The sequence below is a fragment of the Capsicum annuum genome, chromosome 2 (genome assembly GCF_002878395.1).
Source record: "Capsicum annuum cultivar UCD-10X-F1 chromosome 2, UCD10Xv1.1, whole genome shotgun sequence".
Taxonomy (NCBI): domain Eukaryota; kingdom Viridiplantae; phylum Streptophyta; class Magnoliopsida; order Solanales; family Solanaceae; genus Capsicum; species Capsicum annuum.
The window spans coordinates 141,558,532-141,583,484 of NC_061112.1; the positions used below are offsets into that span (position 1 = coordinate 141,558,532).

The 24,953-nt window shown below is 32.4% G+C and overlaps 1 protein-coding gene and 1 pseudogene across 1 annotated transcript in view; both read left to right on the plus strand.

The window, feature by feature from the left end:
• LOC107858304 (serine/threonine-protein kinase WNK8-like) overlaps nucleotides 1-15,070 on the plus strand; it is a 23,257-nt gene extending 8,187 nt beyond the window's left edge. The window contains exons 2-4 of the mRNA XM_016702979.2: nucleotides 378-441; nucleotides 14,545-14,843; nucleotides 14,955-15,070. Of these exons, the coding sequence (XP_016558465.2) occupies nucleotides 378-441; nucleotides 14,545-14,843; nucleotides 14,955-15,070 (479 nt within the window). The remainder of the gene's footprint in view (nucleotides 1-377; nucleotides 442-14,544; nucleotides 14,844-14,954) is intronic.
• Nucleotides 15,071-16,500: 1,430 nt separating this feature from the next.
• On the plus strand, nucleotides 16,501-17,728 carry LOC107861340 (annotated as a pseudogene).
• The last annotated feature ends 7,225 nt before the right edge of the window (nucleotides 17,729-24,953 follow it).

Consider the following 24,953-nt stretch of genomic DNA (forward strand, 5'->3'; position numbering starts at 1 on the left):
TAAAATTTATTTAAATTAGGTAAGAATTTTAAATTTGATAAATTAATGAATTTAAATAAATTAATTAGTTAAGAATTTTAATTAATTAATTTTTTACTAATTTAAATTTAAAATTTAAATTAATTAATTAAATTAATTTTAATATTTAATTAATTTTAATGTAATACTTTTTTTTAGTTTTTTTATTTTATTATTTTTAAAATGATTATTCACATTTTTCAAATTTTAAAAGCCTGATTATTCAAATTTTTCTACAATTTATAAATTTTTCTTATTTAATTAAATTAATTTTAATATTTAATTTGTTATGTAGCATTTTAAAAATGACTTGAAATTTAATGTAATACTTTTTCTATTTTTTTTAAATGACGTCGCAGATGATGTGGCACGCGCGGCAGATGACATGGCTGTGGCAACTGATGTGGCAACTGACATGGGAGAGTGTGTTACACTCTCCCAAAAAAGTGTTTAAAATGTAGCTTTTTCGTGGGTTCAGGGGTCCAGATGACAAATATGTAGGTAGAAGTGTCCAACTTACAAAACTGACATAGTACAGGAGTCCAATAGAGCATTTTTCCTTTTTCTAAGGGTCTTCACACTTTTAATATATTATAGACTATAGATAGATATAGATATAGATTATAGATTATAGATTATAGATTATAGATTATAGATATAGATATTGATTAAAATATTGTTAATTATCAAAACTTTATAAATTAATATTTGACAAACAAGGGTCATTATAAATAATATTAAATTTGGAATTTAAGATATATATAGTCTCTTGAAAATACATTAACTAATAAACATATGTTTTGAACTAATATCGTATAAATAATTGATATTATATTTTTCAAATTAGTATATTTAAATTTAGAAAGGGAACTTTGAAGTAATTAGTGAATTTGTTGTCATGGTCCATGTGATCAAGGGGTCATAGGTTCAAGCCTTAGAAATAACCTTCGACAAAAATGCAAGATGATGACGCATACAATAGACCTTGTGGTCGGACCTTTCCCAGAATCCTGCGCATAGCGAGAGCTTTGATGCATGCCCCTTTTTTTTTTTTACTATATTTAAATTTAATTAATCATAAAAATTAAAAATACATGATTCTTAAGAACATCATTAAATACAAATACAATGTCACAAAATTTTTCGTACATTTGACAAAAAGATAATATATCAATTTTAACTGAAAAAGGAATGACATGCAATGGAAAATAATAAGTCAGTGCTACTAAAACAAATAAATTGAAATCGAAAATATGACATAAATTCAAAATTTCAAAAGTTAACATAATACTCAAATGTCAAATTTTAACATAACTTAAATAAATATAATTCTACAGAATTTTTTTTTTTTTAAGTCTATAAGCTCATTCTCTACTTTAATTTTAAAAAATTAGAAATACTAAACCACGTATGCTATACGAAGAGAACAATTAAAAATAAATAATGCAAGAAATTGCAAGAAATCTCAAGAAGTAACAATTGAGAAGTGAGAAGTACGGAAATTAAATATATATATAACATAGAGTAAAAGACATATTTTAAAAAAGAAAAAAGAATTTATAAATAGACATAAAAATAAAATGAAAAAGAAATTAAAATAAAAATAAAAAAGAAGAACTTAAAAGTAACATTGTAATTACATAATTAATGGCAAGAATGTCTCAATAAAATTAATGATCTAAAGCCAAATTTTAATCCGCTTTAAAAATATACATATATATAATAAATAAAAGATTGGTATTGTTTTTTCTTATTTTTCATAATTGTTGTTTTTAATGTAGTTTTATATTTCATATAGTATTATTATTATTTATAATAATAATAAGGATTGATTCAAGTTAAAAAGATATTAACCATGCGTTTTTAATACATCACCTTGGATGTTATTGTAAATATATTATTTATTATTATAAAGACTCTAGATAACTTATCTGCGCTTTACGCAGCTTTAAGAATATTGAATTTTATTTAAATTTTTTTTCTAATAATTAAATATTGAAAATATGTTAAACATTTTTTTAGTCTCCAAATCCAAATAGATGAAATTTTTAAGTTCCAATTCATTTCATTGTTAACACTTCACTTTATTATTTTCACTAATATTCATCACATTGAGTTTTTAGCTAATAACAATATTAATGTATATAGGCAAAAATCTCATTTTTAGAAGAAGAGATGTGACATATCTTTAAAGTTAATAAAACTGTTTTTCTGGAGACTTCATTCCATTTTATTTTCTATTAAATATTGATTTTGAAATTTGAATGTCTTTCAATTTTTCATAAAAATATACGATCAAACATCGTTTCTAAAATTCAAATTTATGAGAAAATACTAAATCTACTCTTGATATCAGAGAGTCTATTGGAAACAACCTCGCTACTTTCTCGGAAGTAGCGGTATGGACTACGTATATTTTACCCTCCCCAGACCTTACTTTGTGGGAATACACTGGGTCTGTTGTTGTTGTTGTTACTCTTGATATCAGAATATATGGTCTGCTAATTGTAACCTTCTTCCTAAAAGAAAATAGATAGTAGTTGTAGACACATAATTTTTGACCCTCCCGAATTTAATATATATATTTTTCTGTATGAAATATTTATATTTGATACAATATTATTTTAACTATTATTTCATTTTTAATAAGTTTTAGTAGAAAATAAATAAATAAACTTACATTTTAAGATATTTTATTTTTTTATTTTTTAAAAAATAATATGAAAATTTTTCAAAAAATATTTTCTTTTAATTTAGATTTTTAGAAATAAGCTAGTAATTTTATTTTATCTTAATTATATTTTTATTTTAAGTTAGTTATATTTTTATTCTATTTTTCTTAAATATAAAAATTAATTAGTTAATATATATATATATATATATATATATATATATATATATTTATTAATATTATTATTAATTTTTTATATAATTAATTTATTTATTAAAAAATGAGATCATTATCCTATATATATATAAATTCAAAATTTAAATCCTAAACTATCAAAACTACTCCCCCCAAAATCCTTCTATTTAAGGACTCCTCAACCCCAGGAAATGAACGTACAATCTACACTACCAGATACTGCATCAGACCAAAAAACCAGAGTCAACACCAGAGATAGTGAAAAACCAGAGAAAAAATCAGAGATAAGAAAACATCATAAATAAAGAGAGAAAAAGGAAAAAACATTGAATCTAAATTCCATATTTTCGTTCGAGTTTTGATTCCGGTGGAGATTTCTTGTTTCATCACAGGTTCTATTTAATCATGAATTATTTATTTTTGTAAATTTCATGATGAATAAGCATGAATGAAAAAATATTATGCATTATTCGATATACGTGGTTGATTGATTACGTAAACTTTCTATTATTATATATTGTTGTAACGCCCCGTAAAAGTCGTGCATGTACTAACTTTTAGTGGTGTGGTCTTAGACTTGAAAACATGAAATTTTTTCTAAGTGTCAAAACTCGTAATCTTCTGAAATTTTATTTTCAACCTTCCCTACCTTCGTTTTTAGATTTTTTTGTTGCATTACGATGGGGCAAGGTCGTAGGACGTCCCTGGTGAGTTTTGGGATTTTTAGACGAGCATAAGGGCACGTTTGGGGTGCCATTCCAGTGAGGTCCCGCGATCTGCAGGCATCGCCTGGCAGATCGCCTGACGATAGAGCAGACGACTCTTTCCTATAGCGGTGCTCTTGGGCAGGCGGCGCCTGGCTAATCGCCCCAGGCCAAATTTTTTTAGCTCCTCCAAAAAATTAAGGGTATTTTGGTAATTGTCCATTCCCCAATCATCTTCAACATGGAATTTAATCCCAAGAACACCAAAATAGGTGTATTTTCATGAAAACCTCTCAAGAAAATCCATAAGGGTTTCAAAATAAAACCCATATAACTCAAGATTCCACCGTGGGTTTTCAAAATTGACGAAAGATTTAGAATCCTCGAAACGTAGACTTCAAGAAGCACCTATTAATTTTGCATATAGAGGTACGTGGGGTTGTCCTAAATTTCATGGGCATGTTTTCAAAAAGGAATTTACGCAGGACTTTAAATTTATACAAGTATATATATGTTTTACAAATGGGGGTTTTCAATTGATACAAATAATATGTTTTGATATATGATTTTGAAAGAAATATTGAGTTATCATGGGGTTGTTTGTTTGCATGTATTTAGATAGTTGAATTGTGAACATGTGACCTGAAATTTCAAAAGGGTGCGATGTACGAGTTGTGAATTTTCTAAATTCCCCATGATAATGTTTATACCCCATATTATACTTGTGTTAAACCATTGAGAGCATGAGTTTTGCAATAGATATGACATTACTCATAAATGATTAAACTTCTTGAATAATTGCATATTGAGAACCATGGTGTATGTGTTTATTGGTGTGAAAGTCATACATATATACATGTTGTAAATGGTATGAGAAGTTGGAAGGTTGATATGATATTGATGACTTGCAAGTCGGGCATGATGATACCCTGCAGAGTATGACATGTGATTAATTAAAATGAGTTTAATGCATTGATTTTGTGAGATAGGTGGTTACCCGAAGAAAGCACGAGTCAAATGACTCTACGCTGGAAACCGTGTTTGCCGACTCGGGAACTTGGTACCCTGCTGTGTGATCTTGTGTACCTGATATTATGTCATCCTAAATTGTGACTATGGTTAGGAGCCCTGCTTTGTGATCTTGTGAACTACCATAATTGATTGGGTTGAGACACCCTGCTGTGTGATCTTGTGTGTCTTTCCCTCACTTATACTCTAATCTCGGCGGCAACCGAGATTTGAAAGTTAGTGAAAATATGAAATTGTAGGGTGTACCACTTAGCTCAGATGTATTGCATTGTTGTTGAAAAATCATTATGCTATGCCCATGTATTTTCGAAATCATTTTGCAATAATGTGCCTTATAACAACTCTCATTTATTTTATATAAAAATCTCCACTTTGTTTTGGATTACTCTGCGTACCAGTACTTTGTATTGAACCCCTTCCTTCCCAGGTTCGGAGGCACAGTCTAGGGCCCCAGAAAATCAGTAGATTCTTCAAACAAATTTGAAAAGACAAGTGGTGAGCCTTCTATATTCCGAAAGGCCTGATGTCTGGTAGTTTATTTATCATTTAATAATTTTGGGTCTACTGGGGCCTTCTCCCAGTTTTCAGATAGTTGTTTGTTTTAGTCATGTAGTAGAGATTTCACAGACGATTTTCAGATGTCGATAAATGTTGTGGGACATTATTTTCCATTATTTATTTCATTAGACTCATGACCATGTTTCCGTAATATTGTGTATCTTCCGCTATCATATGAATTATGTGCATGATTACCAGATAGATAGGGGTGTTTCGGGCCTTCATGGTTTGGAATGCTCGTCACGGCCAGGGCCCCGTTTTGGGTCGTGATAATTGTGCTATCAAATTACTGAATATTTATATATTTGTACTGTATTGAATATAAAAATATTGTATGTATGATACTGTTTGATTTAAAATTAAAACATAAAGGAAACAGTAGGAAGAAAATGAGTACTGTTACGATTTCACACTCTGTTATGAGTATTGTCTTAAATGGAGGGAGAATCGTATATGAGTTACCGTGTGTGTGTGAATTCTGAGAGAAAAAAATGGAGTATGTGGTAGTGAGAGTGGGAATATGTGATGGAATTATGAGTATGAATATTATATTAAAATATGTTGTCATGACAGTATGTGAATTTTGCTGCAAATTAGAATAATATAATAAATGAATTTAATGTTAATGAATATTGGAAGAGATGAATTTTATATGTTGATAAAAAATTGAAAAATGGAGGAGTGTTGTATTGGAATACGTGACTTGAGAAGAAAAGATATGAGAGAAAATTGTTTTGTTTAGTAATGTGCATGTGTATAGTGGTATGTATTTACATGATATGTAGTCCTATTTAATTTTAATTAATGTCATCAATAAATCTCAATAAGTATATTATTTTGATAATTTCATTGTTAAATTAATTAATCGCTTTAAATAAATTTTGTTAAAGTTTAATGATAGTATTAGGTATCACTTTAGATAAGCAAATTTGCAAACGTTAGGTGAATATAATAACTAAATTTTGTCTCAATTAAGAATGCGGTGTACGCATCTTTCCAAGACATTTAAAATTCATAAATGTAAAAAATACACCTTGACAAATAGTTTTTCTAAAATTAACTTGACATTTTTTTTTAAAGAAACTCTCATCGATTATTTAATATAAAATAATAGACGAGTTTTAGTATAATAAAATGAATGATTTTAGGGCCTACTAACATATCTGTCAAAATAATTTAAGTCAAGATAAATCAATAAAAGCGACCGTGCTAGAACCACGGGACTCGAGAGGTGCCTCACACCTTCCCTTCGGTCAACAAAATTCCTTACTCGGTCTTCTGTTTTCGCAGACCATAATAAAGACTCGTTTCCTTTTGGTTAGAGATTCAAAAGGTGACTTGGAACACCATAACTCAATTCGAAGTGGCGAATCTATAAATAAATTAATCCCTATTCAATACTGTCACTTTAATTGGAAAAACCCTTCGACTTCGGTTTCCTTTCGAGCCAAAAAGGGGTGTGACAGTAGTAAAGAGTAAAACCAAATTATCAAACTCATGATTATATTATAAAGCTCACAAAGGCTCATTGAAATTATATTAAAAGGGTAGTCTGGTGCAGTAAAACTTCCTCTATACGTGAGGCTCGGAGAGGGCTGAATCATTAAGATTTATTGTACGTAGGCTTACCGTATATTTCTGCAAGAGATTGTTTTTATGGCTTAATCCTATGGCCTCCACTTTATCGGCTACTCCAAGACTCACCTCCATTCCGAGATTTTCCTTCCTCGTTGAAATTATATTAGGACAAAAAAATGAAATACAAACATCCATCAGCAGATAATTGTGAATTCTAACTTCTTTTGTCCTTAAATCAATCATAATCAGCAAATTAAAATAAATTCAAAACAATAAAACGCTACACATAATTGTGTTAACAGTTTCCTTGTGAAGTAGGGAAGAAAAAACTTTTCTTCTAACACATTCATTTTTTTCATTCTTATTCTTAATAGCACAATCATAATTCACACACCAACACAATTTCACTCTTTCAATTGTTTTGACCTATTTCTACTAATTGTGTTAACAACTTCCTTGTGAAGTAGGGAAGAGAAAACTTTTCTTCTAACACACATTCATTTTTTTTATTCTTATTCTTATTAGCACAATCACAATTCACACACCAACATAATTTTACTCTTTTAATTGTTTTGACCTATTTCTACAAATACATGTCTCTTTATAATTGAATATATAATGCGTAATTTATTTTTTCACTCACATTTGACACACTCTCATATAAAGTAAATAAATACTCAATTATTGATAAACATGATACAATACATCTGTCATGTTCATATACTGAATTGAAATTTTGAAAAAGAACATAATTCACAAAAAAAAAGTAAAAAATAAACTCATTCACTTATACAAGCATCCAGTTACACATTTTTACACGTTATAAATAAATATTCAATCAAAAATCATATCTTGTAGACTATCATGTCGCTTTTACTGTCTCATAGAGTGAAGATTCTTTTTCACCCTTGCAAATTCAGGTTGAGACTATATTCTCTAATCCACCTTTTTTGTCATGTGACGAGCATATGAATTTATTTAAATCTTAATTTTGACTGCTAATACTATTTTGATACTTGTTATTTTACATAGAAAACTATATACAAAGTGCTATAGAGCTTATGAATTACAAGTTATAATATGTAACTCATACATTACAATCTTTTGATATGACTAAAATAATAGAGAAGAAAAATAATGTGACACATTTTAGAAATAGATATATGGAATATCTTTATTTTTAAAGCAATTTGTTTAGGGGAAAATTGAGAGAAAAATATCAAAAAAATAAGAGAGTAATGATAGCGCCAAATTAAATCACTTTTCTTAAAATTTTCAGATTTATATGCATATGTATATATAGATATATGGATTGTTAGATATGAAAAAAAATATTTTTTATAAAAAGAAACAAAAAGAGCTAATGAATAAAAGAAAAACGATCACCTTCTTTCTTTTCTTTCAGGTCGCTTCATAAAATTTTATGATTGATTAAAATTAATTAAAATTTAAAAAATAATGTAACACAAAAAAATTAGTGAAATAGAAAAAATCAATTAAAGATATATTTTCTTAGTTGAACATATCCTCATATTACCATCATAAGACCCTCCTTCCTTTCTAAAACTTTAGAATATGAAACTTGCAGTCATCGTCTTCTACAGTTCAAATGTGAACTTTTTCATAACCTTGCATGCACATCATAGAAAGAAATCACAAAAAGCAAAAAAAAGAAGAGGATATATGAATTATTAGAGATCGAAAAATAAAACTAAAAAAAAGCTATGAATAAAATAATAATTGTCACCTACTTTCATTTCTTTTTCTATGGTCTATTTATAGTAATTTGTAGTTGACAATTTTAAAAACATGAAATAAAAAATAGAAAAAAATCAATTACATACATACATTTTTATTTGACAATATTTTCGTACTATCCTCCTCTTAAAACTTTGAAATATGGAACTTCTTTTTCTTTCTCTATTTATTTTTATCAATACTTTAGCTCAATAGGATTAAGCACTACAACCATCATCTTCTACACAATCAAATGCAGAATTTTTCATAACCTTATTTATACGTCATAAATATCATAAAATAAATCACAAATCGAAAATTTAAAAAGAGATGAAGAACAAAATGAAAATGAAAAAGGAATGAAGATGCATCCTTACTTGAAATAGGGTTGAGCACTATGACCATCGTCTTCTACAAAATTAAATATAGAATTTTTCATAATCTTATACATTCGTCACAAACATCATAAAATAAATCACAAATCCAAAAAGTAAAAAAGAGATGAAAAATAGAATGAAAATGAAAAAGGGACGAAGATGCATCCTTAGTTGAAAATATTTTCATACTACCCTCCTTCTCATAAGACTTTGAATTCTATTTCTTTCTCTATTTGTTTTTATCGATACTTTAGCTCATATAGGGTTGAGCACTACGACTATCATCTTCCATAAAATTAAATGCAATTTTTTTTATAAGTTTATACAGACGTCAAAAACATCATAAAATAAATCACAAATTCAAAAAGTAAAAAGAGATGGAGAACAAAATGAAAGCAAAAAAGGGACAAAGGTGCTAACTCAAAAGTTTCAATAAGTTGATTGAAAGAAACAAAGATGTTACCTTTTTCATCTTTTTCATACACATTTTATACACAACTCAATAGATTTTTAAATTTCATTTACATATTTTTCTTAATAATTCATAATGAATATTAATGGTGTTACATTAATAGGCATACTTAGATACGGTAGAATTGCATATGAGAGGGTGAGACAGTAATGACTATTCTTGTAATGACATAATTGTGTGCAATAAATCTTGCTATAACTTCATAAATTATTATTAGTTTTTTAGCAAAAAAAAAAAAGAATTAAAATGTCATAAAAAAGAGAAAAAAGATGAATTGAAATCCTGGCCTTAGAGAAGTGCCACGTAGGCATATTTCTATTGAATAATGATAGTTTTTTTTATACTATATCCAATATTATCAAAAAAAAATAAAATTATAAAATTAATAATTAAAATTTTTTAAGGTCTTGAGATTTGAGGACATGAAGCAAAGACTTTACTAGCATCTCCTTTGAATCATCCATAATTACTAGCAATTATCAATTACCCTTTGAAATTACACTCAATTACTTTATAATCAAGAACTAGCAATTATGCTCATAGTAATTACCCTTTGAAATTACACTCAATTATTTTCTAATCAAGTAATTACCAAATCCAATTCCACCTTAGCTTTCCTAACATGCCCTTATTATAAGTTTCTCAAAACTATTTTTCCTTAACCTCTTCCAACTAGGAAACTACCGACTTTGATGTATGTATAAATGAGTAACCATTTTACTTTTAACTTTGTTTTTTTCATACTTTTGCAATCTACACAACAAATTTATTTTTTTCATACTTTTGCAAACCAACACAACAAATTTCACGGTCACTTTCTCTCAGTCAAGAGTATCTTAGTAAAATTAATGGTCTTAAATAAAATTTTAATATCAGGCCTTAAATACATGCACATAACAAAAATATTAGTTATTTTTTTATTATTATGTACTACTTTTTTTTAATTATAGTATTATTAGAAGACATTGAGCATTTAACTTCACATAGTAATATTATTATTTACAAGGACTGCTTTTTAATTAATATGATTTTAGTCATTTATTTACAATGTATTACCTTGAATATTATTGTGAAAATTTTATATATTAATATGAAAATTTGATAAAAAGTTCTAAAATATTTTTAATAAAAAGTAAATAGTTCTTTTTTTTAAATTTAAATTCTACACAATTTTATATTTTATAATCTTTAATATTATTTTAAGTAAAATTAAAATCATAAAAATTCATATTGTTATGAAATATTAAATAAGAACAAGAATAAATAGAGAGAAGAGACTTCTTTATTCTTGGATGAAAGATCATCGTGATCCTTGAGAATGATTTATAATGAATAAAACCCCTTTATTTATAGGAGAAATTACTCGGATCTTATCTATATTTTGATCGACATTCACTATAATGTAAATACATTTATAACACTCCCCTTGAATGTCTAATTAATAAATAATGTGCCTCGTTAAAGCCTTACTAGAAAAAATTCAGTTAAAGAAAATCTAGTGAAGGAAAAAAAGTACACATCTCTAATGATACGCATTTCAACTGTCTCATTAAAAACCTTAAAAGCAAAACTCAGTGGGACAAAGCCTTGAAAGAAAAAAAGAGTACAACGCGTATTTACTCCCCCTGATGAGAACATCAATGGACTTTTGCATTCCGATCTTGTGCACCATCTTCTTGAAGGTTGTAGTTGAAAGAGACTTGATGAATAAATCAGCCACATTGTCACTTGAACGAATTTGTTGCGCGTTACTATCACCATTCTTTTTGTAGCTCATGCGTATAGAAAAACTTTGATGAAGTATGATTCGTTCTATCTCCTTTTTGGATTCTCCCTTAAGTTATGCTATGCATATTGCATTATCTTCATATAAGATTGTGAGTACTTTGTCACATTTCAAATCACATTTTTCTCAAATGAGATATATATATATCATGGATCTCAACCACGTACACTCTCGGCTTGTTTCATGAATAGCTATTATCTTAGCATGGTTCGATGAAGTGGCTAAGATAGACTGCTTTATATATCTCCAAGATATGGCAGTATCTCTACATGTAACACATTGCATGTTTAAGATCAAGATTTATGTGGGTTAATTAAATACTCAACATCAAAATAATCAACAAGATTGGGACTGTAATCTTTAGAATAAAATAAGATAATGTGTTTGATCCCATTTCGTTGTCTCTGTAGGAGTAAAACTATATCTTGCTAATAAATTAACTGAAAAAGGCTATGTCAGGCTTTGTAGTGTTTGCAAGATACATTAGTGCATCAATTGCACTAAGATATGGTACTTCAGTACTAATTCAATTCGGTATGTTTCTTATTTCAGCAAATAATTTATTGCTTTTGAAAATTCTCCAAGAGTTTCAATGATTTTCAAGCTATAAGCTTTTACAATATAAGGATTATAAATAAGTTTTCCAGAAACTTTTATATGCTTCAAACATTTTGAATCCTTAAAAAAGTTTTCATATAAATTTTGTCAAGTGACAATATTCAACATTTCATGAGTGACATCTTCAAGTATCTAGACTGCAAATCAAATTAGTTTTATGCTTACCAAGATGCATCCTTGCATGTCACTTGATACATATTTTTACGTCAGCATGTTTAAATAAACGTAGAATTTAGATCCTTGTAATTTTTTTACAATATTGCACCAATATTGTATCAAAGATATTGATGATATATCATTTCGTATCGGTTCATAGTGTGACATAACGTTTTGAGATCTCATTACTTCATTATTTTCAGGTACCTAAACCTCTCATAAAGTTTCATGAAGTGTTATGTTGTAGGCTCTTTAGGAGCACAATGCCTTCTTATTATGATCATTTGCTTGTTATTTTTTTCAAGGATTATTTCATTTGAAACTGATTGATTTACCACTTTTAATGTATGCGTAGTCTTTGTCCTTTAGGGACATAAAATAGGAGCACTTACAACTTAAATATGAGATGCTTTGGACATTTGACTTGAATTATCTTTTGAATGAGGATCTGACGATAATTCCTAACATATTTCATAGTTGCTTATAATCTCCCCCTTATATTAGGAAAACTAACATACATCCTCCATCTTCTTTGAGGAATCCATCTTTGTGCATCATGATATATTCATTAATTGTATACCACACATTAAAACTATTAGATGGACAATAATGTATGGTTCCTGACTCAGAGCCAACTTTGAGGGAAATTAATCATAATTTATTGATTTGATGCATACAAGTACTTTTGTATATATAATATATCATATATCATATTTCAAACCAACACATGAAGTTTTGTTTTCATTACCAATGGTTCAGCTATTTGTCAAAGGCATTCAATGCTAAACCATCATCATCAGGATGAATTGTATTGATTACACAATCTGAAAATTGTGCTCTTATCTCAATTTTATTGAGCAAGCAACGTTATGAATGTTAAACTGTAGGTTGACAATAAACGCGCATGTGATCATCTTACATCGATGCATCTTAATATATCACATGAAAGGTGAACGTGCTTTTATTCAACTTTTATATTTTTCAGATTTTGAGGGATCAAATCCTAAGATTAGTTGGCCCAACCAACTTATCATGAGAGCAAGAAAAATTAAAAGTTCATGAAGAATTTTCTAGTTCTTCAATTTATGTTCAATACTCACTATGCACATCTTTGGGATGTCGCAATCGTTCATGTCAATTTATGAACTTTCATTCTAGCAAACTCTAAGTTTACCATAACATGTGCTTTATACTTTAGTAAATTTCAGATTTACTATTACATGAATAAATTTTAGATTTACTACTTTAGAAATATATTTCATTAATAAGCTTCTCATTCCTAAGGAATGAAATATAATCGTGTCTTAAGCCTATCAAATTATGATAGCTTATAACCTCCTCTTTTATTATATTGCTACTTCAGCAGCACATCGAGTCATACATATCTTTCAAAGTATATCATATATTGCTACTACATTTACCTTTAAGAATGGAGCAAACTATCAACCTATAATATATTACTACCACATTCACTTCATGGAATGAAGTATATTAATGAGACAAGTTTCATGACTTTTCACCAAATACATATTATTTTGTCTTAGCCATCATAATATCATTGCATTAAGATTCAAACTCAATATTTTATCCATATAAATGCATCTTAGGAATAAATCAATGGGACTTGAACCCAACACTTATCATCACGCTACATTGAGACTTTTAATCCAATATCTTACCCTCTTAATGAGATGAGATTTAAATTTATCATCACATCTTCTAACAATATTATTCTTCATGAACAAATTTAAAGCATAAAGTGGTTCCAAACCAATTATTTTTACTCAAAATTCAATAATAATTATATCATTAGTAGCAAAAGACAAGTAACATAACAAATTACTAACCTTAAAATCCTTTAGATTTATAATTACTAATCTTGAAATCCTTTAGATTTATAATCTCACCTCGTTTGACAGAGTTGTGCTGTAAACGTGTTATGAAATATAAAATAACAACAAGAATAAATAGAGAGAAGAGACTTCTTTATTCTGCATCGTGATCCTTGAGAATGATTTACAATGAATTAGGGGAAATTACTCTATTTTATCTCTAAAAGATAAATATTTGATATCCCAGTAAATATCAACTAGATCTTGAGGGATCTTATGTATATTCTTGATACACATTCACCATAATATAAATACATTTATAACACATACTTCCTCCGACCTATTTTACCCATCCCAAATTGGGATGATACAACTATTAAGAAAACAATAATTGGTAATGTAACTTTACCATTTTGCGTCCTCTTAATTGTATCTTGTTGTTAGTTCCAATATTGATGGATGGCTAATACCAAAGCACCATTTATATTCTTAATGGTGTACTCTTAATGGTACTCCTCTTTGCAATATTTTTCAAGAATACTAATAATAAGGAGTAATCAATTACACTAAGGGTATAATGGGAAAAAAATTTATCTTGTATTGATAAGTAAAAAAGGACAAGTAAAATGGAACAACAAATTAGCAAATTTGGGACTACTAAAACGGGACGGAGGGAGTATTAAATTTTTTTGGAGCATCAAATTTTTGAGAGTAAAGCAAAACGATTTATTAGCTTACCCTGGATATCCCCCTGGTCTCAGTTCTGTTTTCTTCAAATTTGAACTAGAGTTACTGTTGTGTGGTGGCTTACAGGTTACGTAAAGTTGTGGAGAAATCTCCATGTGGTAGGTATATTAGATACAATGACATGTTGGGTAGAGGGGCTTCCAAAGAAGTGTACATTGGTTACGATCAAGTTGACAAAATTAAAATTGCGTGGAAAAAAATCGATTTTTTGGGAGAAGATGAAGCATCAAAAATCCCTGAAAAATTGTTCGATGAAGCTCTTCTGTTAAAGTCGTTAGATCATCAAAAGGTTATGAAGTGTTTCTATTATTGGTTTGATTCCAACTCCAAAGTTCTTAACATGGTCACAGAACTATTCCCCGCAGGTAGCTTGTAAAATTATATGTCCAAGTTTGATGAGGGCATTGGTGTTGAAATGACGAGTATCAGGAATTGGAACAGGCAGATTCTTGAATATGTTTGAGCCTTCTTCATAGCCAGAGCCCTAAGATCTTCCATCGAGACATCAAGTGCGACAATGAGTTCGTCGATAATAGTGGGAGGTGCGTTACTCTTGGAGATTTTGGATTGGCAGTTGTCTTATGGAGGGTAATTTGGTAATAGAGAAAGAGCCTAAGGTACCCCTGCATCATGGCTCCAGAGTGCTACGACGGAGAACACAACGAGCTGGTGGATATATATTCGTTCGGGATGTGTCTTCTTGGGATGGTTACGGGTGAATATCCTTATACGGAATGCAGCAGTGGGATCCAGATATTTAAGAAAGTGTACACCGGTGTAAAGCCTGCATCACTCGATAAGGTGAAGGACTCCAAAGTTAAAGGTATAATTGAGAGGTGTCTTCTTCCCATGTCTCTCAGGCCATCTGCGGAAGAGTTGCTTAAAGACCCATTCTTCTCATACAACGGTGGATCATCAACACTGGAGGCTTGTGCTCCCCCTGCCAGTTTTATAACTAGTCAATCCAATCAGCAGATTACATTGTTGTGCTAGTGATATTAGGAACTTGCATTTGGTGTGATTATTGCAGTCAGATAAATCATATGCCTTCTAGTTTTCAATTGAGGTTTAATTAATTGTATCTTTTTCACACATCGTCTCTTCGAAATTTTTTATAGAAGCCAGGAGCTAATCTTGTCCAGAATTTGTTGTAATGTTAGAATTTAGTTGATTGACTATTGAGAAAGTAAATATATTATCTTTGGGCAATTTGTAATTCAGTTCAGTTTGTTTTTTCCTTTACTGTAAATGCATTATTGAAAGAATGAATATTGTGTTGCTTATGATTTCTCTATAATTTTCTCGTCAGTAAAATGGTGTTTACATGTGTGGTACCTGCTAAAAAATACACTAACTAGATAGACTTACCAATTTTGTTGCTTCCCTTTGTAGATACACTAACTAGATAGACTCTTGCTAAGTCAAGTGGGGAATTTGGACACTAACTAGATAAGACTTACCAATTTGGTTGCTTCCCTTTGTAGACTCTTGGTAAGTCAAGTGGAGAATTTAGACACTAACTAGATAGAGTTATCAATTTTGTTGCTTCCCTTTCTAGACTCTTGGTAAGTCAAGTGGGGAAATTTGGTCTTATAGTTATTTACTGATGTTATTTTAGTTATAAGAAACTTTTCACAAGATATCATTAAACAAAGAACATAAGAGATCTCCAAGTGACAAGTGATCCATAAACAATCTGATCCAAATTTATTCAAGTGTTTTCCTTCTATAGAATGAGCAGCTCCAATGCTGCAATATTTGCCGCATAAATTACTCTACGGCGAAAGCCAAACTAGGAAAAAAAACAATCCAGGGGTTGCAAAATAGATTTTTGTTCTAAAGTAAAGATATTATTTCTAAAAATGAAAAAATTGGAAGAAAAAAAAAGCAGCAAATTGTTATTTAATAAAACATATCCCATTAATTAGTTTGGGAACTTCAAGATAAGGAGTGTGTGATATCAGAGGCCATTTATTTTGAAATAACAAGAGCCACATAATCCAATGGTTATTAGATGAGGTTATGGCTTGGTTGTGTCCGTTAGAGAAGTTATGTGAAACCTTATCAGTTATCATTACAAATAGATAAGATGCTACAGAGCAATTATTAACAACAATGGCTTCATCTGTGGTTTCTTCAGCTGCTGTTGCCACCCGCGGCAATGCTGCTCAAGCCAGCATGGTTGCACCTTCACTGGCCTCAAATCTACCGTCTCCTTACCTGTTTCAAGAAAGCAAAATCTTGACATAACGTCCATTGCTAGCAATGGTGGAAGAGTTCAGTGTATGTAGGTTCGTAGTAGCTAGCAGTATATACAACTGGAATTAACTTATGTACAACACTGACAGTATAAAGATTTTTTTCCACTCTTAGTGTATTTTCACACGTTTTAGCAGGTAAACTGCCATATTTTCAACGTAACTAGTCCCATTTTATGGACTGTTACATGCTACTATCTTTAGGTGATGTGATAGGGTAAAATTTATATATTACATATACACACTATTTTGCCTTAATTTCACTAAATAGATGTATGTACGTGGAAGTTAAAGGACAAATTCATTGATAAGAATGTTACAGTCTAGTTATTGCAAGTTTGATTGATTGATTATTTATGTGGTATATGTAATAGGTATGGCCACCAATTAACAAGAAGAAGTACGAGACTCTTTCATACCTCCCTGATCTTTCCGACGAGCAATTGCTCAAGGAAATTGAGTACCTTTTGCAAAAGGGATGGGTTCCTTGCCTGGAATTCAAGACTGAGGTTAACATCTCTCTGTTTTTAAAATTTACACCAATTATTAACCATAAAAATAATTATGAATATGTTATGTTAATATGTGTTGTTTATGTTGTGGGATATGTGCAGCACGGATTTGTGTACCGTGAGCACCACAGGTCACCAGGGTACTACGATGGCAGGTACTGGACCATGTGGAAGCTGCCCATGTTCGGGTGCACTGATGCTACCCAGGTCTTGAATGAGGTCCAGGAGGCAAAGAAGGCTTACCCACAGGCCTGGGTCCGTATCATCGGATTCGACAACGTTCGCCAAGTGCAATGCTTCAGTTTCATTGCGTACAAGCCCGAAGGCTACTAAAATCTCCAATTTTTAATGTACACTGACCCTATGATTTAGGGGAAGCTTGTTTAGATCCTCCTTAAGTTTTTCCCTGGAGAAACTATATTTGATTTTACGTTGTTGTTTCCGTTCATCTTTCGAATTAATGACATTTGTTTCTTTACTTATCTGGTTTTGAAACTTGTAATGTGTGTATATAAGTTCTAATATATCCAAGTCATATCTGCATTCTCAAATCTCAGTGCAATTACCTACATAAGCTCGACAAACGCGTGCACCAATCCCTCCTCCGCTACATTCCTCTAGCTAAACTTTGAATTATTTTCTCTTCAGATTATGAAATGGATATACGGCTAAACAAACGACTCCTTCTGTTGGAAAATGTTGTACTTTTCTTTTTACTTTTGGCTATAGTTCATATATATATATATATCATACAGTGTAAAATGTCCTAGTAGTGTGAAATGGAATATAGAAGATTCACATGTTGAACTAGTATTGTATTAAGGCTAATTAGTTGATTGATTGGCGTTCTGAGTTGCATTAATAACAATCTTTTAGGTCAATAAAATGTTGATTTGAACTGATCTCTCTACCTTGGATGGGTAGGAATTGAGACCTCCAATGGTCTGGAAAGCAAAGTTCCCATTGATGGTATTGTGGGCGATCCAATTTTATTAAATTTAAATCCGTATAAAATTCGGATTATATTAAATTTAAAATATATTAGTCCCAAATAGATATTGTGGACTAATATAATTAGATTAATTATTTAAGTACAAACATATATGAGTTTAATTAAAATCCAATTTTTTTATTGGTCTAGCCCATTGATTTGGGCTACAAATGATGAGTCCACTTTACTAAGCCCAAGATATTGTCATATTCTAGAGGCCCAAATAAGCGCCACATGTCAAATGACGTGGCATGCCAAGTCAAGTGAAGGAGCCAATAGGACCATGCCACGTGTCAAAATGATGCAATAAAGTAAAAGCCCATAAGAAATGCCATGTCACTTCTATCTGATTGGTCAAAAGAAATTCATGTTTATCATGACTCTCTACTTCCTACAACTATAAATTGGGGTCTCATAATTCAGAAAAGGGAGAAGTTTAACAAGAAGCAAGAGAGAGCTCGTGGATCAAAGCAGCAGATTTCTCCACAAATTCAAGAACAAGCTCAAGATTTCAAGATCAAGAGTTCAAGGTTCAAGAACAAGCTCAAGATTTCAAGATCAAGGGTTTAAGGTTCAAGAACAAGTTCAAGTTCAAGATCACGACCTCAAGATTCAAGAACAAGCTACCAAACCCTTGGATTCAAGCACAAGTTAAGATCAAATCCGTCAAGTTCAAGTTCAAGATCAAGCTCAAAGCCCTTGAATTTATAGTTGAAAAGGCGAATCAGAGGAATCATAGAGATTGTAACGCTCACTTATTGAAATCAATAAATTGATTGTTGCAGTATTTTTCTTGTCTTGATTATTACTTTCGGTCTCAAAAATTTTATTGCCAACAAATTTTGGCATGCCCAGTGGGACTATCTCTACCTTTCATCTTAACTTTTAGACTTTGAAAATTAAGAACGCACAAATGCCTTCCAAGAACATCAACTCTCAATCAACTGCTTCCAAGGCAGCTAATTCAAAGTTCTCTGCCGAAGTAGAAAACATCCTTGGTGTTACTTTCAGAAGCTTGGGAGTTGTCACGAGGAGTAAGGCAAACATGTTAGGACAACAAATACATCCAGTGTCGTCCGCGCCGACTCCAGTTTTTGGATCTTCAACCCTAAAAAGAATGAAGTCCAATGCAAGTGCTTTGGAAGGAGAAAGCAGTGTCACGGAATCGCTTAAGAAGACTCTAGCTCTACTTGAGCATTCCGGTTCCAAATACTCTGGTGCAAAGAGCGATGGTCGTTTAACAAACACATCATCTCTACTTACACCACAAAATTTGAGCACTTAAAAGATCAACCTATGCGATAATCCATGTTACTTTCCGACGTCCCCGATGATCATGCAAGCAATGGTAACTGATGCCACGTCTATAGAGGAGCAGCTTGTGAATCTGACAAAGGCAATTGAAAGCCTGACCAACTATGTTCAAAATCAAGAGGCTAGGATTGATAAGATAATGGATAAGGTGGAAGGATTGATATACAGAGAATCTAGCCATGCACCAGGAAAAGCTCCAGAGGTTCATGAGATAGAAAATCCTATGAAACAAATACTATCGACTAAAGAGGTGTAAGTTTCTGTTGAAGGAATGATCTCGATTGGGCAATTGAGGAGATTTATTGAAGGGACACTTAAAGACAAGTATGATGTTGTCACCAAGTTTTCCTTTGCATATGCCAAGCCCTACACTGCTAGAATAGATAGCCTCAAAATGCTTGCCGGCTATCAACCCCCCAAATTTCAATAATTTGAGGGCAAAGGTAATCCAAAACAACATGTCACACACTTTGTCGAGACATGTAATAATGATGGAACTTACGGTGACTATCTTGTCAAATAGTTTGTTCGTTCCCCAAAGGGAAACGTCTTTGATTGGTATACGGACCTCGAGCCTAACTCCATCGATAGTTGGGAGCAATTGGAACTTGAGTTCCTAAATTGGTTTTATAGCACAAGGTGTACAGTGAGCATGATAGAGCTCACAAATACTCGGCAAAGAAAGGATGAGCCAGTCATCGACTTCATCAATCGATGGAAAAATGCGAGTCTAAACTGCAAAGATAGGCCCAGTGAAGCTTCTGCAATAGAGATGTGCGTCTAAGGAATGCACTGGGGGATTCTCTACATTTTGCAAGGAATTAAACCAAAATTCTTTGAAGAGTTAGCTACTCGTGCTCATGACATGGAGTTGAGTATGTCTTCTGCTAAAAAGGAAGGAGCGCCTATTCATAACCCTCAAAGGGGAAAGGAAAAGCAGGAACCCAAAAGATGGGTGATGTGTGAGCCTATGCTAACACATTTGAAGCTTTTAAGTCTAAATAATTGCAAGGTCTTGAGCAACTTTAGTTGTTTTTGATTAGTTTACTTTGATTTTGTATTAAAGGTAGAGATGAAGGGGAACCACTAATAAAGGAAGCAAAAAACCTAAAATCTGAAGCAAATAAAGGACTAAGTATGGCTGATGACATCCATGACACGTCGTCAGCCTGGTGATAAGCTATCAAGGCCACTGTCAGCATTAAATAGAGAATAGAAGTTAAAGATAGTTTTGTGATGACATCCATGACATGCCGTCAGGATGGTGATAAGGCATCATCGTCGTCGTCAACCTTAGGCAGCAAGAGCCAAAAGTGCAGAGGAGCTGACGATATCTGTGATAAGCCGTCAGGCTCCTGATAAGCCATCACGGACGTTGTCATTTATTCTGAGAAAAAGCTGAAACTTCTATTTTGTTTCCTTATTTAGGGTTAACTATTTAAAGCCTTGTTTTAGGGTTTTCTTATTACCGATTGAATTATCATTATTCTGAAAATATACGATATTTTTTTTCTCTCTCTCTCTAGACCAATATTTTGGGAGTTTTATCTTGTGAATCAGTTCAAGTTATACTTCTTGATTTTCATCATCGTTGTAAGTTAATCTTTTCAATTATGAATTCAATTTGTGTACTTGTTTCTTGCATCATGAGTGGATAAACACCTTTAACCTGGATTATGGGATCTAGGGTTAGGTCATGATGAAGTGTTAAATACTCAAGATTTAATAGGTGTTAAGATTTCTTGATAATTTTGAGGTTAGAATTAAAGTCTATTGGTTGCAAACAGTAGACATACCTACTTTGATTTTCTTGAGAAAGAAATCATATACAGTAGGAAGTGAATTATCAATAGGGACTCGAAAATACTTCATTTAATAATCAGTGCTGCAACAAGGTTGATTAACCTGAAGGAAAAATCTGGGCAGTGAGTAGCGATTCCCTAAGCCCGAGAGGATTAGGAAATTAGATGCTTAACTAGGTTGAGAGACATTTGAGCATATCATCGATAAAGATAGCTTGTTATCCTAACCACTGTGAGATTCTTGAGTCACCTTTAGCATCTGTCATGTACTATAAGCCCTAGTGAACATAATTCTGGTTATTTCATAAAATCTTGATTACAAACATTGAATCAAAGTGTCAAACAATTATTTGAGAAACTTAAACCCCTATTTCAGGAAACGTTAAACTATCAGTGAATTAAACATCAAATGACTTGAGTTTACACCTTATTTCCTGTGGGATTTGACCCCAACCTAGTTGGGTTTTATATTGACAATAATCGCTTACACCCATTCAAGAGTGTAATTTGAGCGTTATCAAATATGGCGCCATTGCCGGGGAATATGGTTGTAATCTAAAAGTTTATGTTTGCTAATTTGCTATTAGTTAAGTTTCCTAGATTTACATTTATTTATTATTTTTGTTTATTACAGGTTCCTTGTTATTTATGCCAAAAACAAGAAGTTTCGGAGAACCGTTATTACCAATTAATTCGGAACCCCAGCTGATCGGGAGAATGGCTGAACAACAAGAGGTGCAAAGACTAGACGCTTTGGCCAGGGCTCAGGTGAACGTACAGAATCAGGGTCAACAAGTACATCATCCGAACCCTGATGATGAAGACTTGGGTGATGAGGAATTGCTGAATCCTTAAAACCAAAGGCGAGCTAAGCAAATTACTGCACCAGTGCAACGAAATATCAATAGAAACCGTCTAGTTAGAGGAAGGTATGGTCAACTGCCTGTTCAATACGAGGTTGATGATGATGATGAAGGAATGGATGAATAAGGTGCAACGGGTGCTATCATTCCTCCACCGTTGACACCGGGTGCAAAATTCAGCATAACAAGTACCATGATCCAACTCCTGAATCTGAAGGGGTTGTTTGGAGGCTTGCATGGTGATGATCCGAACATGTACTTGGTGAACTTTATCACCATTTGTAAATTTTTTGACAATCCGGGAGTGAACTAAATGTGATATGGTTGAGATTGTTTCCATTGTCTTTGTCGGGAGAGGCAACAATGTGGTTAAATGAGGTAGATACCGATTCAATCACCAATTGGAGACAGTTGAAAGAGGCGTTCCTAGAACGGTTCTTTCCACCCTCTAGGAGGGTACAGTTGAGGGACGAAATCAGTAACTTCAGGAAGCTCCCGACTGAAGCATTGCACGAAACCTAGGAGAGATTCAAGTAGAAGCTATCACAATGTCCGAACCACAACATGACAGACTTGAACTTGATGGAGACTTTGTACAGAGCGTTCAACTCTATGACAAAGCCGATTGTTGACAACGCTGCTGGTGGTTCATTCATTGACCTCTCTTTTCTAGACGCTTCTGACATACTGAATAGAATGACTAAGTAATGCTGGGCTTGGCACACTAGGGATTATGCAGTGGCTAGCCCAACTATTGCTGGTGGTATAACTATGGAGCAGCATAGAAGGGATGAAGAGCGAGATCAGGACATGGCCCATTTGAAGAAACAGATGGACTTGCTGGCCAAACACTTGCTATCAGGCAAGACTGAAATAGTTAAGGCTGTGGAATCTTAGGGTACTGTTTCTACAGGTGCTGATGTAGAGGCAAACTATGTGAGTAATCAGGGGGGTTTTTGAAGGAATAGCCAAGAGAACCAAGGTCAGAACTTCTGTGACAAGCCTGATTATAAAGATAGGAAGCAGGGACACTGGAGAAACAATAATGACATGAGTGGTTTGTATGTTCCTCCTGAAAGTCAGGATGCTGCAACAACTAGTTCTGGCAAGATGTCCATGGAGGACATGATGGAAAAGCTATTGAAGGGAGTTGAAGATACCAACTCGGGGGTAACTACTATGAAAAGAGAATTTTCTACCCTCAGTCAGTTGGTTAGCTCACACTCTGCTTCTATTAAGCAGTTGGAGCAGCAGATGAGCCAACTTTCTGCTACACTAAACCAGAGAAAAACTGGTACTTTACCTAGTAATACAGTTCAGAACCCGCGGAATAATGGCTCGTGTATGGCGATTACCACCAGAAGTGGTAAGGTATTATTTGGCCCTTCTATGGGCAAAGCTGTGATTGATGAGGTAGTCGATGCTGAGCCAGAGGTAGATGATTTAGTAGAATCTGAGAAGTTGAGTAGTTCCATGGATATATCTGATAAAGAAAAATATAAGGTGAAGGAAGTGTAGTGAAAAAAATGCCAAGACCATCACCTCCCTTTCCTCAAAGATTAAAGAAGAAAGAAGATGACGAAGAATTTAGCAAATTCATGGCAATACTGAAACAACTGACAGTGAATGTGCCATTGATGGAGGCACTTGAGCAAATGCCAAACTATGCTAAATTTATGAAGAAATTGTTAACAAAGAAGCGGAAGGTAAGTTGTGAGCCGATGGACAACATCCACCACTGTAGTGTTGTTTCTTCACAATCCTTAGTGCAGAAAAAGCCTGACCCTGGAGCATTTACCATACCGTGCACAGTTGGGTTCATGAAGTTTACCAAAGCTTTATGTGACTTAGGAGCAAGTATTAATCTGATGCCACTTGATATATTCAAGAGGCTTGGATTGGGGGAACCTACCCTCACAACGATGTGTCTTGTAATGGCAGACAGATCGGTGAAACGACCATTTGGTATATTGAATGATGTGCCGGTAAAGGTGGATGACTTTATTCTACCTGCAGATTTTATGATATTGGATTGTGATGTTGATTTTGAGGTACCCATCATTTTGGGTAGACCACTATTGGCCACGGGAAGAGTATTGGTTGATATGGACCTCAATGAGCTAAAGTTCAGGTATGGAAAAAAGGAGGCCAGATTTAAAATGCGTCCTCCTATGAAGCAGTTAGAGGAGATGAATATCTTCTCAGTTGTGGATGTATTCCAAGAAAATGGTAATGAGGTATCGATACAGTATCTTAATGAAGTATGAGTAGTCGAGGTAACCAAGTCATGCCGCGACGTTAAATCAGGGGCTATTTGGGAGGCAACCCAAAGTTTTAATTTTATTGCACTAGTGTTTTTAATTTTTGTAGCTAAGAGATGTACAAAGGAGGTGAAATGGTTGCAGTCAGCTTAAGAAGGTTGACGATAATTTTGACGGGCTGTCATAAGTATGATAAGCTGTGAGAAATGTCATCAAAACAATCAAGTCAAACCCTTATACTGTTAAGGCTGACGACAACGTTGAAGCGCCGTCCGATCTCTGATACGTCGTAAAAAATGCCGTCAAATGAGTTGGGCCCAGTTTAAAATTTTTGAACTAACCCGGCCCAACAACAGTTGTTCACATTCCCTTGTACTATAGATAATTTTCTTTTAGTTTTGGTTCTCTTTCCTTAGTTAGTTATTTCCCTTTTTTTTCAAATTTATTTCTATCTAAGGCAAATTTTAAAGCTTT